Source organism: Papio anubis, chromosome 1 (assembly GCF_008728515.1).
Source record: "Papio anubis isolate 15944 chromosome 1, Panubis1.0, whole genome shotgun sequence".
NCBI classification, from domain to species: Eukaryota; Metazoa; Chordata; class Mammalia; order Primates; family Cercopithecidae; genus Papio; species Papio anubis.
The window spans coordinates 108,424,090-108,436,557 of NC_044976.1; the positions used below are offsets into that span (position 1 = coordinate 108,424,090).

Below are 12,468 nucleotides of genomic sequence, written 5' to 3' on the forward strand. Positions count from 1 at the left end.
CAGAAGTTAGTGATTTCAGCTGAGGGTACAGTCTTTCTGGTCTGATGATTTTATATATAGGGATCTGTTAGCCAGTGCCTTAACTACTTTCCTCTCTTCCCAAATGAATGATGAGATTTACCCTTCATTTTGATCAGTTTTAAGGATTTACTTCATTCTCTGTTCAGTCCTCTGTGTATAAAGCTGAAGCAGTAGAGGAAGAGAGAAACTCCAAGTGGTTGCATGACCACTCTCCACTATTACTGTGCTGTTGAAGCTGCCAGTCATCATGAAAATAGGCTTAAAGTTTTTCTGTCTCATCTCACCGTATCTCAACAGATCCAGACCAGCCCTGGGGCAGGAACTGATGATACTGCTAGTGCAGACCTAGCTCAAATCCTCTGTTCTTTCACAGACATGTCTGCTCTGATTTCACTCAGGAAACGTGCTCAGGGGGAGAAGCCCTTGGCTGGTGCTAAAATAGTGGGCTGTACACACATCACAGCCCAGACAGCGGTGAGTTTGTTGGAAGAAAAGAGGGACTTCTGATAAGGGGAAGAAAGAAATCAATTTTTTTTTTGTTTCACTTTTCCTTCCTAACTCACCAACCTCCAAATGCTAACTATTAGTAGGATCTCCCTGCTACACAATAGTGGGGTTTTCTGGGGTTTTTTTGTATGTGTAAACCCACTTTCAGCAAACTTGACCTAGGAAAGTCTAGATTTGCAAACATACGATTGTTATAAAATGTTATTAAGACTTTTAGAAACCTACGTTTTATGTAAAGTTAAACACCAGTGCACCACCTCGCTGGAGTATACCCCTTTCTAACTTCCCAGTGTAGCGCCTGTTGGTGCAGAGTTCATAGGTATTGTTATCTTGCTGAGGCTTGCTCTCCATTCCTGGGTGGCCCTTCTCTTCCTCACCCTGTCTTCCTATACCTCTACACAGGTGTTGATTGAGACACTCTGTGCTCTGGGGGCTCAGTGCCGCTGGTCTGCTTGTAACATCTACTCAACTCAGAATGAAGTAGCTGCAGCACTGGCTGAAGCTGGTAAGTTCAGTTTTTTTTTTTTTTTTTTTTTACCAAATTTGCCCCAAAATAGTTATCCAAACATATAACTTTTATGTATCAAAATTGTCATTACAATGTCATATATGTCTAAAGGCTGTAAAATTGGGGATGATGAAAACCTCAACAGGAAGAATGTGGATAATAAAATTAAGATGTATATCCATGATGGAATATTATGTAGTCATTAAAAATGACCTTTGAAAATAATCTAATGGCGGCCGGGCGTGGTGGCTCAAGCCTGTAATCCCAGCACTTTGGGAGGCCGAGACGGGCGGATCACGAGGTCAGGAGATCGAGACCATCCTGGCTAACACGGTGAAACCCCGTCGCTGCTAAAAATACAAGAAAAATTAGCCGGGCGAGGTGGCGGGCGCCTGTAGTCCCAGCTACTCGGGAGGCTGAGGCAGGAGAATGGCGTGAACCCGGGGGGGCGGAGCTTGCGGTGAGCCGAGATCGCGCCACTGCACTCCAGCCTGGGGCACAGAGCAAGACTCCGTCTCAAAAAAAAAAAAAAAAAAAGAAAATAATCTAATGGCATGGGGACATGCACAGTTCTGGTGTTAGTTGAACGAGGAAGAATGTTAAACTATATACGTGCTATCAGTTTTGTGAGAGAGCACAAGTAGGAAGTGCCTTTTATATTGATAGTGCATTAAATAATTTGGTATTCAGTATGGCATTGAAAATATATGAGCTATTCATGAGTTTAATTAAACAAAATAATTTTTTATTATTCAGGCCAGGCCTGGTGGCCCATGCCTGTAATCCCAGCACTTTGGGAGGCCGAGGCGGGCAGATCACTTGAGGCCAGGAGTTCAAGACCTGCCTGGCCAACATGGTAAAACCCCACCTCTACTAAAAATACAAAAGTTAGCCGGGAGTGGTGGTGTGCGCCTGTAATTTCAGCTACTCCGGAGGCTGAGGTAGGAGAATCACTTGAACCCGGGAGGCAGAGACTGCAGTGATCCGAGATCATGCCACTGCACTGCAGCCTGGGCGACAGAGTGAAACTCCATCTCAAAAATTAATAACAATAATAATAATAATTTTTATTATTCAAATGTTCAGAAGAAAATCACCATGAAGTTTCTTTGAGGACCTCTCATCTTTCTCTCTTCCCTTCTCTTTCTCTTTCTCAAGATGGAGCCTTACTCTGTTGCCCAGGCTGGAGTGCAATGGTGCAGTCTCGGCTAACTGCAACCCCTGCCTCCTGGATTCAAGTGATTTTCGTGCCTCAGCCTCCTGAGTAGCTGGGATTGCAGATGCATGCCACCACACCCAGCTAATTTTTGTATTTGTAGTAGAGATGGGGTTTCACCATGTTGGCCAGGCTAGTCTCGAACTCCTGACCAGCCTGGATGTTTGATCTGCCTGCCTTGGCCTCCCAAAGTGCTGGGATTACAGGCGTGAGACACTGCACCCAGCCAGACCTCTCATCTTTCTAAGAACCTCAGAAAGTAACTTTATAATACTTTTGGGGTTTTTTGTTTATTCTTTTCTGGTAAGTGTTTACTGCAAAAAATTTAGGAAGTTCCCAAAAAACCTACAATCCCACTACATAGAGTATTTGATGAATTTTTTTCCTTTTCCTTTTTTCTACTTTACATGGATGAAATAAATTCTAATATGTATACAGTTTTATAACCTAAATATAATATTTTCAGACGTAGTTTTCCATGTCACTGAAAAGTTTGACAGCATCATTTGTAATACTCATTCATATGGCTATGTGATTTTACTTCACTATTTTCCTAATGGTGAACATTTAGATTGTTTCAAGATGTTTACTAATATCAATAATGCTCCAGTTAACAGCTTTATATTAATTCCCACTTCTTTTTATCTCCTTCTCAGTATAAAATTAGCCCAAAGAAAGGAACACTTTAAGGTTCCAAAATACTTTTAAAACAAAAATTCCTTAATTTCTTAACATAATTAATTTCTGAAGCAAAAGTGATTCTTTGACTTTTGGCTCTAAATATTTTCCTTTCTGAAATTGTTTCTTTTGCCTTTTTCTCTTCACATGGATCTCAGAAAGTGATTTGGTACAGGACATTCCTCAAAGGAGGCGGGCAGCTGATTCATTTCTGTCTCTACAGGAGTTGCAGTGTTCGCTTGGAAGGGCGAGTCAGAAGATGACTTCTGGTGGTGTATTGACCGCTGTGTGAACATGGATGGGTGGCAGGCCAACATGGTAATAATGCATATACATCCTACACTTTGACAATAGATTTATTTCCTTTTTTTCCCTCAAAGCATGGTTCCCTAAATATGTTTTGGATGTTTGGTCTTATGCACTGACTTTGTTGCTAAAGTGTTTAGCTTGATACCTATTCAGAATGGGTCTGAGTACTGAATGGAAAGGTGGGGGAAGGGTAAGACTAGCTGAACACATGGCTCAGACACACCAGAACGAAATAGTGGTGCTTCTTTGGAGTAGGATTCTGCTTTCTTTCCTTCTGCCCCAGTTCTCCTTTTATATTCAAAGGGCCTATATATTTCAAGACTCTAGACTAAAAATGAGTCTGTGATTAGCTTAATACTCATCACTGTAGCCTAAAACAAACCTAGGAATCCTTTTAACCATTTTACACCAACAAATTTGACTGTATTTCCACTATCTAAGCCTGCTCTAAGGAGCTCTGAGGAGTGCTCTTCCAAAACATACAGGGCTCTCTTACTAGTACAGAAAGTGGGTTCAAAGTTCCCCCCAGCCCTAGCAGCCTGAATGCCCATAGAAGTCTTCTGGCTGTTCTATAGATCCTGGATGATGGGGGAGACTTAACCCACTGGGTTTATAAGAAGTATCCAAACGTGTTTAAGAAGATCCGAGGCATTGTGGAAGAGAGCGTGACTGGTGTTCACAGGTAACAGATTCTGGAGTAGCTGCCCCTTGTGTCCTTGCCTCAGCAAACTCTTCTGGTCTCTCTTAGGCTTTAGGACTGTGTTTCAGACTTATAACTAAATGGGAATATCTTCATTAGATAAAACTTCCGAGTTTTTACTTTTGAAAAATCAAGTTGATCCTAGAAGGAAGTTATTTCAGGTTCTAGTTCATACATTTTTCTCTCCCATTTACTCCACTGAGTGATTCTCAACTAGTGTTGAGGGGCGGGTAGGGAATAAGTGTATCTTGAAAAACTGTATTCAATATTGTATTATCATTTTATATTTGAAATATGAAAAACAATCCTATTGTAAAACTACATGTTAACACTACAAAAAGTAAAACTGGGCAAAATATTCTTGGCTTGTTGGAATACTGAAAAGATATCTGAAAGAGTGTTTCTTGGGGGCACATTGCACATGCTTACTCTCTCTCTCACACACACACACACACACGGAACCATATCAGAATCATTGATAGTCTTTGTTTATCAGAAGTAGGCATGGATTTCTATTGAAAACTGCTGATCAGAGGAAATAACACGCCCTATAAAGGGAAGAGAAGTACATTTCTTCAACTGAAAGGCTTTTTTTTTCTTCCAAAAAAGGGGTAAAGGGAGAAGAAAATGAAAAGAAGTGTGGAGGGATGACAAGGAAATAATCATGTTTTCTAATATCCTTGGGCAATAAATGAGACTGGGAAGGGCAGCATGGAACTTGAAGAGAATTAGGCAGATTTTGCCACATATTATGTTGTGCCAGCTAACTTGGGTTTTGTTTGTTTTTGTGACCTCTTCTCCCTTTAGGCTATATCAGCTCTCCAAAGCTGGGAAGCTCTGTGTTCCAGCCATGAACGTCAATGATTCTGTTACCAAACAGAAGTTTGATAACTTGTACTGCTGCCGAGAATCCATTTTGGATGGGTAGGTTGAATGTATATATATTCAAATTTCTAGGGGCTCTGGTCTTGTCCCCTGGTCTTCCTTTGGCTTTAAAAGTTTATTAGAGGGACCATTTCATACTGAGCTCTGCCAGCTTCCAATTGATATTCTCAAGGGCATTGGCCCACACTTTTAACTGTGAAGAGGAACTGAGTTTGAGCTGTTAACATTTGAGTTGAGTCCTTGTCTGTTTCCACAGCCTGAAGAGGACCACAGATGTGATGTTTGGTGGGAAACAAGTGGTGGTGTGTGGCTATGGTGAGGTAAATAGCTGGGTCTCAGTGTCTCTTTCTTTTTGTGTACTTATTAGAAATAGTTGGTGAAGGAGGCTTATGCTGTCAATCTAGAGTCACTGATACAAGGTTTAAATTTTTTTAGATAATGTATCTCAAACAATAGCAAAAGTCTTTTATTCAGATTTATGAACAGAAACATACAAAATGAATTGAGTTTTCAGATTTTACCATTTTGTTTTGTGGAATAGATACCAGTATCATTTTCCCCAATTATAACAATAACCTTTAATGAGACTTAATTCAAATGAATGTGTAGCATTTTAGCCTCCACAAGTGACTTGCAGTAGAATTAAGGGTGGAATCTGAAATGGCATACAGTTGAATATCTCCAAACTGGAATAGGTCACAGATTTTGTTGTCTTCAGCAATGACCCACAGAAGTTCCTGAGCTACGAAGCTATCCTTGAGTAGATTCTTGTCAAGTAAGAGTATAAGAAATTAGAGGTTGCTTAGAGTAAGTTGCTTTTGCTTAGTCTTGTTTCCCTAATGAAAACTGCTGTGCAAAGCCCAGTCCTTCCTATGACATGTCTGCTAAATTACCTCTCTAACTGAGGTTCACAACGTAATCTGGATCTGTTTCTGTTCTGCTTGGGATTGGAGCATCTGTGCAGTTGCTCATCAGATGACGGGCTGTTTCATGAAGGTTAATTCCTGTCTCACAAATAACCTACCTATCCGAAATATCCATGATGTAATGAACCTAATGACTTGACCGTTCTTTTCTTCTGCAGGTAGGCAAGGGCTGCTGTGCTGCTCTCAAAGCTCTTGGAGCAATTGTCTACATTACCGAAATCGACCCCATCTGTGCTCTGCAGGCTTGGTAAGAACAGACTGATAATACTATTAGATTCACCCTAGGTACTTTATGTTACTGAGAGTTCATAATTGAGTATATTAATCATTTTTGCAGAAATCACCTAGGGGAAGAGAAGGCTAGGACTGCTCTGTTCTTCTCACTCTAACCCTAGGGCTCTCTTAGAGCCTCTTGGCAGTTTTCCTTCCTGGATGGAGTCTTAGGGACTCTGAAGAGGCCAGTGTATATAGTTTAGCACAGCTTATCACTCACCATTCCTGTGAGGTGGCACTGGATCCAACTTTAGAAGGGGATCTTGTCTCATTTCATGACCATCTTCCCTCCCACTGCCTTCTTGCTTTACTCATAATGTTCCTTTCTTTTCTTCTAGCATGGATGGGTTCAGGGTGGTAAAGTTAAATGAAGTCATCCGGCAAGTTGATGTCGTAATAACTTGCACAGGTAAATAACTTGCATAGAGGGGTGTTTATTCAGAGGCTAAATCTTGAAAGTAGTCTTAGTGACTTTTATACAAAGGAGGTGAGACCTCTGTTCAGTATAAAGATCTCAGAACTAGAATAAGCTGTCAGAACCTTAACATGTTTTCCAGAGTAAAAAACATTTTTCCCTGGTGACTTTTTATACTGCTTGATCTGAAAACCAGGTAGCCTAAGGAGTGGTTATGCATGTCTTCTCTCAGAATGTGTACATGTCCTTTAATGCCAGCAAGCCTCCTGTCTCCTATGTTCTACCAGAAAGCCAGCCGGTACCTTTGTTGCCCAGCATCTCTTTCCTTAGCCACCCATCTTTACTTTTAGGAAATAAGAATGTAGTGACACGGGAGCACTTGGATCGCATGAAAAACAGTTGTATCGTATGCAATATGGGCCATTCCAATACGGAAATCGATGTGGTAAGGCTCCTTTCATTTGTTGCTAGGCATTTCTCTACTACCTTTCATTAATAATGATAGTCAACTGTGCTTTCTTCCTTTCAGACCAGCCTCCGCACTCCAGAGCTGACGTGGGAGCGAGTACGTTCTCAGGTGGACCATGTCATCTGGCCAGATGGCAAACGAGTTGTCCTCCTGGCAGAGGTACACACAGAAAAGGACTCTGGCAGAGCAGCACAAGCAGAGTAGTTAGATCCATGGTGGGGGTGGCGGGGGGAACAAATATTGGGCCTGTGTTTCCCTGAATTTTATCTTTGGAGAGAGATATATTTCACAAATTATCTGGTCCCCAAAATAAAACCACTTTAAAAAAATCTCATTACTAAGTAACACTATTTCCTAACCACAGCTGATTCTTTAACCTTTCAGACTCAGATGGATTTGCAGAAAATAGGAAAAAGCCTAGAGTCCTGATCTGGAACTGTAATTCTTCCTCTTCCAGCTGAGTCTAGAGGGGTGTAAAGTCTTCTTCCGCTTTGGCTTGACTTGTATGCCATTGGAATCTGAGACAGAGCTCATCCCAGGGCTCTCTCTTACCTTTCCAGGGTCGTCTACTCAATTTGAGCTGCTCCACAGTTCCCACCTTTGTTCTGTCCATCACAGCCACAACACAGGTATGTGGCAAAATGCCTGCTTACACTGCACTGCAATTTGTGGAACTGGGCGTAGATCAGTTCCAGTGAGGGTGTACTGTACTATGTTCTCATCATCCTATTCTTTTTTTATGTAATAAATTGTTGAGACTTAGGTATTCTCAAGTACAGAAAAGAGTCACTAGTCAGTATTTGTTGAATTGGCTGTTTAGTTGAGAATATAATGTTCCAGCTTAGTTTTATTTGAGTTGTTCTTTTGTCAGGAACTAAACAAAAACAACAAATCCTCTTAGGATGTGTGCTGCCCTTTAGTATAGGCAAAGTCTTAGGTGCTGTCACTATGGTAGATCACTGTAGTACTTACCCAAATGCTATTAAACCTGGTTTTATTTTTATGTACCTGTCTAACAATTATTTTTATGTTTTCTGGCCTTCTTTTCCCACCTTAGGCTTTGGCACTGATAGAACTCTATAATGCACCTGAGGGACGATACAAGCAGGATGTATACTTGCTTCCTAAGAAAATGGGTGAGTGAAAAACAGTGGAATCCTATGCAGACAGCTGCATAGTTTGGTAAAATGACTGCCATGAAAGGCATTGGATTTAGAGTCAGAGTTCCAATTCCTGTTCTTGTGCTTACTGGTTGTTTGACCTCAGGACAAGTTCTAATCTCCATGATCCTCAGTTTCTTGATTGGTAAAATGAGAATAATACTACATACATTGTAGAATTGTGTGAGAATCCCAGCTAATGAGTAACAGTGCTTAACAAAATGGTTTAGGGTAGATGTTCTTACTCTAAGTAGCCTTATTAAGTTCAGTAAACTTCCTAGTGCAGCTGAGTACATACAGCCTTGGACCAAAATGAAAGAAACACAGGTTTTATTGTCCATTATCTGTGAGGATATGCAAACTATCCAATCTCTTATAAGCAACCCATGCTGTGTTAAAGTGACATAATACATCATCTGTAGTCCTTTACCTTTCTGCACGGTGGTACCCATCTCCCATATCTCCTTGGCTAGGCCAAATCCCTTACTTCTTAACGCTAAAATACTTCTTGCTGTCCTCTCCTCCTATAGCTTACTTCAGACTTTTTTTTTTTTTTAAGTGTATAATTATAAAAGGGAAGCTTATCTCTGGAAAAGTAATAATTTTGTGCCAACTACCTTGGAAATTCATGATCCTAAGATTTGATCCTAAGATCCATGGATCTTATCCTAAATAAGTGTTATTGACATAGGCTCTTTCTAGCTTACTGGTGTCCACTTTGATTGCTAATTTGACTATAATTTAATCTAGTTAAGGAGGTTACTGCAGGAAGGTAGGAGTAGCATGTGACATGTTGGCCACTGCAGGGAAGGCCCCTGCTTTGTCACAGAAGGATAAAGAGGTAAAAGCCCACTCCCTTTTTTTACCCTGGTAAGTGGCTTTTCTGAACTCACTTGAGATGTGCTTAGAGAAGCACCCTGCCCAGAAAGGTAGCCTTGAGGTTTTTTTTTATTAAGCAAATATTTCAAGTTGTGGATTCTTTTAGAGTTATTCCATCCCTTGTCTGCTTTCTTAAAAAAGCTTCAAATGAAAATGGGAAGTTATAACCTGAGAGACATTTTGAAAAGGAGTGTGCTCTCCTGCCACTTTGCTCTTCCTAGATGAATACGTTGCCAGCTTGCACCTGCCATCATTTGATGCCCACCTTACAGAGCTGACAGATGACCAAGCAAAATATCTGGGACTCAACAAAAATGGGCCATTCAAACCTAATTATTACAGGTAAACCTGGGGAGAAGCAAGTGAAAAGCTCTTTTTCCCAGTATTAAACCAAGCAGGCTAGCCTGTTTCTGACATAAAGATCAAATGTTGTACCAGAGTACAAGAAATCTGTTCCAGGCCAGGCACGGTGGCTCACACCTGTAATCCCAGCACTTTGAGAGGTGTAGGCGGGTGGATCACGAGGTCAGGAGTTCAAGACCACCCTGGCCAACATGGTGAAGCCCTATCTCTTAGCCAGGCATGGTGGCAGGCACCTAATCCCAGTTACTCAGGTAGCTGAGGCACAAGAATCACTTGAACCCGGGAGGCAGAGGTTGCAGTGAGCCAGGATCACACCACTGCACTCCAGCCTGGGTGATGGAGTGAGAGTCTGTCTTAAAAAAAAAAAAAAAAAAAAAAAAAAACCTGTTCCAATTAACAAGGTAGATAGAGAAATTGTCGTAGATGTAAGGGAGTTCGGGGTTTTTTTTGAAATTTTGGAGCCTGGGCCTCACCCCAAGAGATTCTGATATATATGGTCTGCGATGGGACCAAATTTACAAAACATTATTTTGTAAAACCTCCCCAGATTATTGTAATGTTTAGTCAGGGTTGAAAAACACTGACTCGGCCGGGCGCGGTGGCTCAAGCCTGTAATCCCAGCACTTTGGGAGGCCGAGACGGTCAGGAGATCGAGACCATCCTGGCTAACACGGTGAAACCCCGTCTCTACTAAAAAATACAAAAAACTAGCAGGGCGAGGTGGCGGGCGCCTGTAGTCCCAGCTACAGAGGAGGCTGAGGCAGGAGAATGGCGTAAACCCGGGAGGCGGAACTTGCAGTGAGCTGAGATCCGGCCACTGCACTCCAGCCTGGGCGACAAAGCGAGACTCCGTCTCAAAAAAAAAAAAGAAAAAGAAAAAAACACTGACTCATTCCTGGGAACAGGTGGTAACACCAGAAATGGCATTGCTAGAGACCCTGTGGAAGAACAAGGGAGAATGGTGCCCTGGAGAATGACTGCAGGGATCCCACCCAGGCTGGGGAGGGGCCCTGGAGAAGGTGCTCTGTTTCTGATTGTTCTCTTGGAACTCTCATATGGAAGACATAAGTGTTAACCAGTCTCTCTCTCTTTACAGATACTAATGGACCATATTACCAAGGACCAGTCCACATGACCCCACACACTCTAAAAGAAATATTTTTTAAGATAACTTTTATTTTCTTCTTATTCCTTTCCTCTTGATTTCTTTCCTATAATTTCATTCTTGTTTTTTCATCTCATTATCCAAGTTCTGCAGACCACACAGGAACTTGCTTCATGGCTCTTTAGATGAAATAGAAGTTCAGGGTTCCTCATCCTAGTCACTAAAGAAGGATTTTACTCTCCCATCCCAGAAAGGTGATTCTTTCTTTACCATTTCTGGGGACTTTAGTCTTAATTAGGTACCTTATTAACAGGAAATGCTAAGGTACCTTCTCTGTGGAACAATCTGCAATGTCTAAATCGCCTTAAAAGAGCCCATTTCTTAGCTGCTGAAATCAGTGCTCTTTCACTTCTTCAGAGAAGCAGGGATGGTACCTACCCGGCAGGTAGGTTAGGTGTAGGTGGTGCATGTTAATTTCCCTTAGAAGTTCCAAGCCCTGTTTCCTGTGTAAAGGTGGTATGTCTGGTTCAGAGATGTGTATAATGAGCGTTGCTTGTTAAGACCAGGAGGCCCACTTGGATTTATAGTACAGCCCTTCCTCTACTCCCACCAGACTTTCTCATTTTTCTAGTTTTTAACTAGACTCTATTGAGTTTAATTTTGTCCTCTAGGATTTATTTCTGTTGTCCAAAAAAGAAAAACACAGAAAAATTAAGGAGAATTTTTAGTGTTAATGCTGAGGAACTACTTGAGTGGTTAGTTGTTACCAATTTCTCTTTCGAACCTTTGGAGCTAAGGGTGCTGAGTCTAGAGAAGTGCTAGTCTCAAGCCCTTTTAAGTCCCTCTGTTTCTAGCCTATAGTTTATAGCATCAGTGAACTGGAGCCATAACAGCAAATTCTATCAGCTCTGTCCCATACAGCTTGTGCTGAAGGCAAATTTCTTGAGCCATTGCTTAGTATAAAGCACTGAGTTCTATCTTTAGGATTTATCTTTAAGAGCAAATTTCTGGTCAGCTGTGCTTCTGCAACCTAAAATATTTAAAGGGAGGTAGGTGTGGGCAGGAGGAGAAATGATAAATTGGGCCAGGGCAAGAAATATCTAGCTTCATATAATTTGTCTGGGATTATACACCCTATATAATGTTAGTTTTACAGAAGTAATGCGACTTTTTGATTGCTACATACCACAAGAAGTTTATGAACTGAGATCTTAAAGGGCAGTTGATGTGGGAAGAAAGTAGTCAGTACATCCTGGCTCATGCTCTGAAAGAATCTCCAGAGAGGCTCTCTCAAAGATCAGGGAGATATATTCCCATGCCATGCACCCTGCTTCCCAGCATTTCTGCATGGTCAAATGAGCTTTATGCTCATGAGCTTTAAGTATATAATTATCCAGGATTTTAAATCCTCAACTTGTTCTAGCTTGTGATCCTTCAAAGTTGGGTCATACATTAGTGCTAGATACTAGAAATTTTCACTTTTCCACTGATCAGAGAGACAGACATTAAAAACAAAAATAGAAGAAAGGAAAGCTTTCACCCTGCAGCTTCTTAGCAGGGGACAATTGTCTTGCCAAAACTTTTTTCCCTTTTCTCTCCCATTTTCTCCCACCCAGTCCCTTCTCACTCCTTGCCAGTGTGACCATGCTTTCTTCGCTGTAGATGTTAACAGTTAAGGCCCATTTTCCTCAGGCACTTAACCAGCCAATCAGAACACCACATCTGTTAGGGGAGGTAACCTGGCCAACAGTGTGTCCATCACATCAGCCCTGCTGGAGGGAAGGGACCCACATTCACCTGCCCTCTGGCCTGCCCCCGATCCCATATCTATTACCGTGTCCATAGGAATAATAGGTAAGGGCTGTGTCTCTGTCAAGCCATGTAACAAAGGACACTGTAAAAAAAAAAAAAAAAGTCTGGCATCAGAGGGAGCATGTGGAGAGCAACTTGGGAGGAACAAGTTCATTTTGTATTGAATGATTTTTAATGAATGCAATATTAATCCTTGCAGATGAGCAATAATCATTAAAATCGATTAAAATGATAAGACCTTA

The 12,468-nt window shown here is 41.4% G+C and overlaps 1 protein-coding gene across 3 annotated transcripts in view; it reads left to right on the top strand.

Moving 5' to 3' along the window:
• The window catches only part of AHCYL1 (adenosylhomocysteinase like 1), a 41,157-nt gene extending 28,689 nt beyond the window's left edge, over positions 1–12,468 (top strand). The window contains exons 4-17 of one of the 3 annotated variants that reach the window (XR_002515509.2): positions 395–495; positions 931–1,033; positions 3,154–3,248; positions 3,815–3,921; positions 4,747–4,863; positions 5,081–5,144; positions 5,909–5,997; positions 6,362–6,432; positions 6,789–6,883; positions 6,968–7,066; positions 7,292–7,536; positions 7,965–8,043; positions 9,168–9,288; positions 10,406–12,468. Coding sequence is in view for 2 of the 3 variants with exons in the window: in XM_003892349.3 (XP_003892398.1) it covers positions 395–495; positions 931–1,033; positions 3,154–3,248; positions 3,815–3,921; positions 4,747–4,863; positions 5,081–5,144; positions 5,909–5,997; positions 6,362–6,432; positions 6,789–6,883; positions 6,968–7,066; positions 7,468–7,536; positions 7,965–8,043; positions 9,168–9,288; positions 10,406–10,412 (1,217 nt within the window). In the remaining variant the exon portion in view is untranslated. The remainder of the gene's footprint in view (positions 1–394; positions 496–930; positions 1,034–3,153; positions 3,249–3,814; positions 3,922–4,746; positions 4,864–5,080; positions 5,145–5,908; positions 5,998–6,361; positions 6,433–6,788; positions 6,884–6,967; positions 7,067–7,291; positions 7,537–7,964; positions 8,044–9,167; positions 9,289–10,405) is intronic. The other 2 variants (XM_003892349.3, XM_003892350.5) reach the window with 2 other exon arrangements.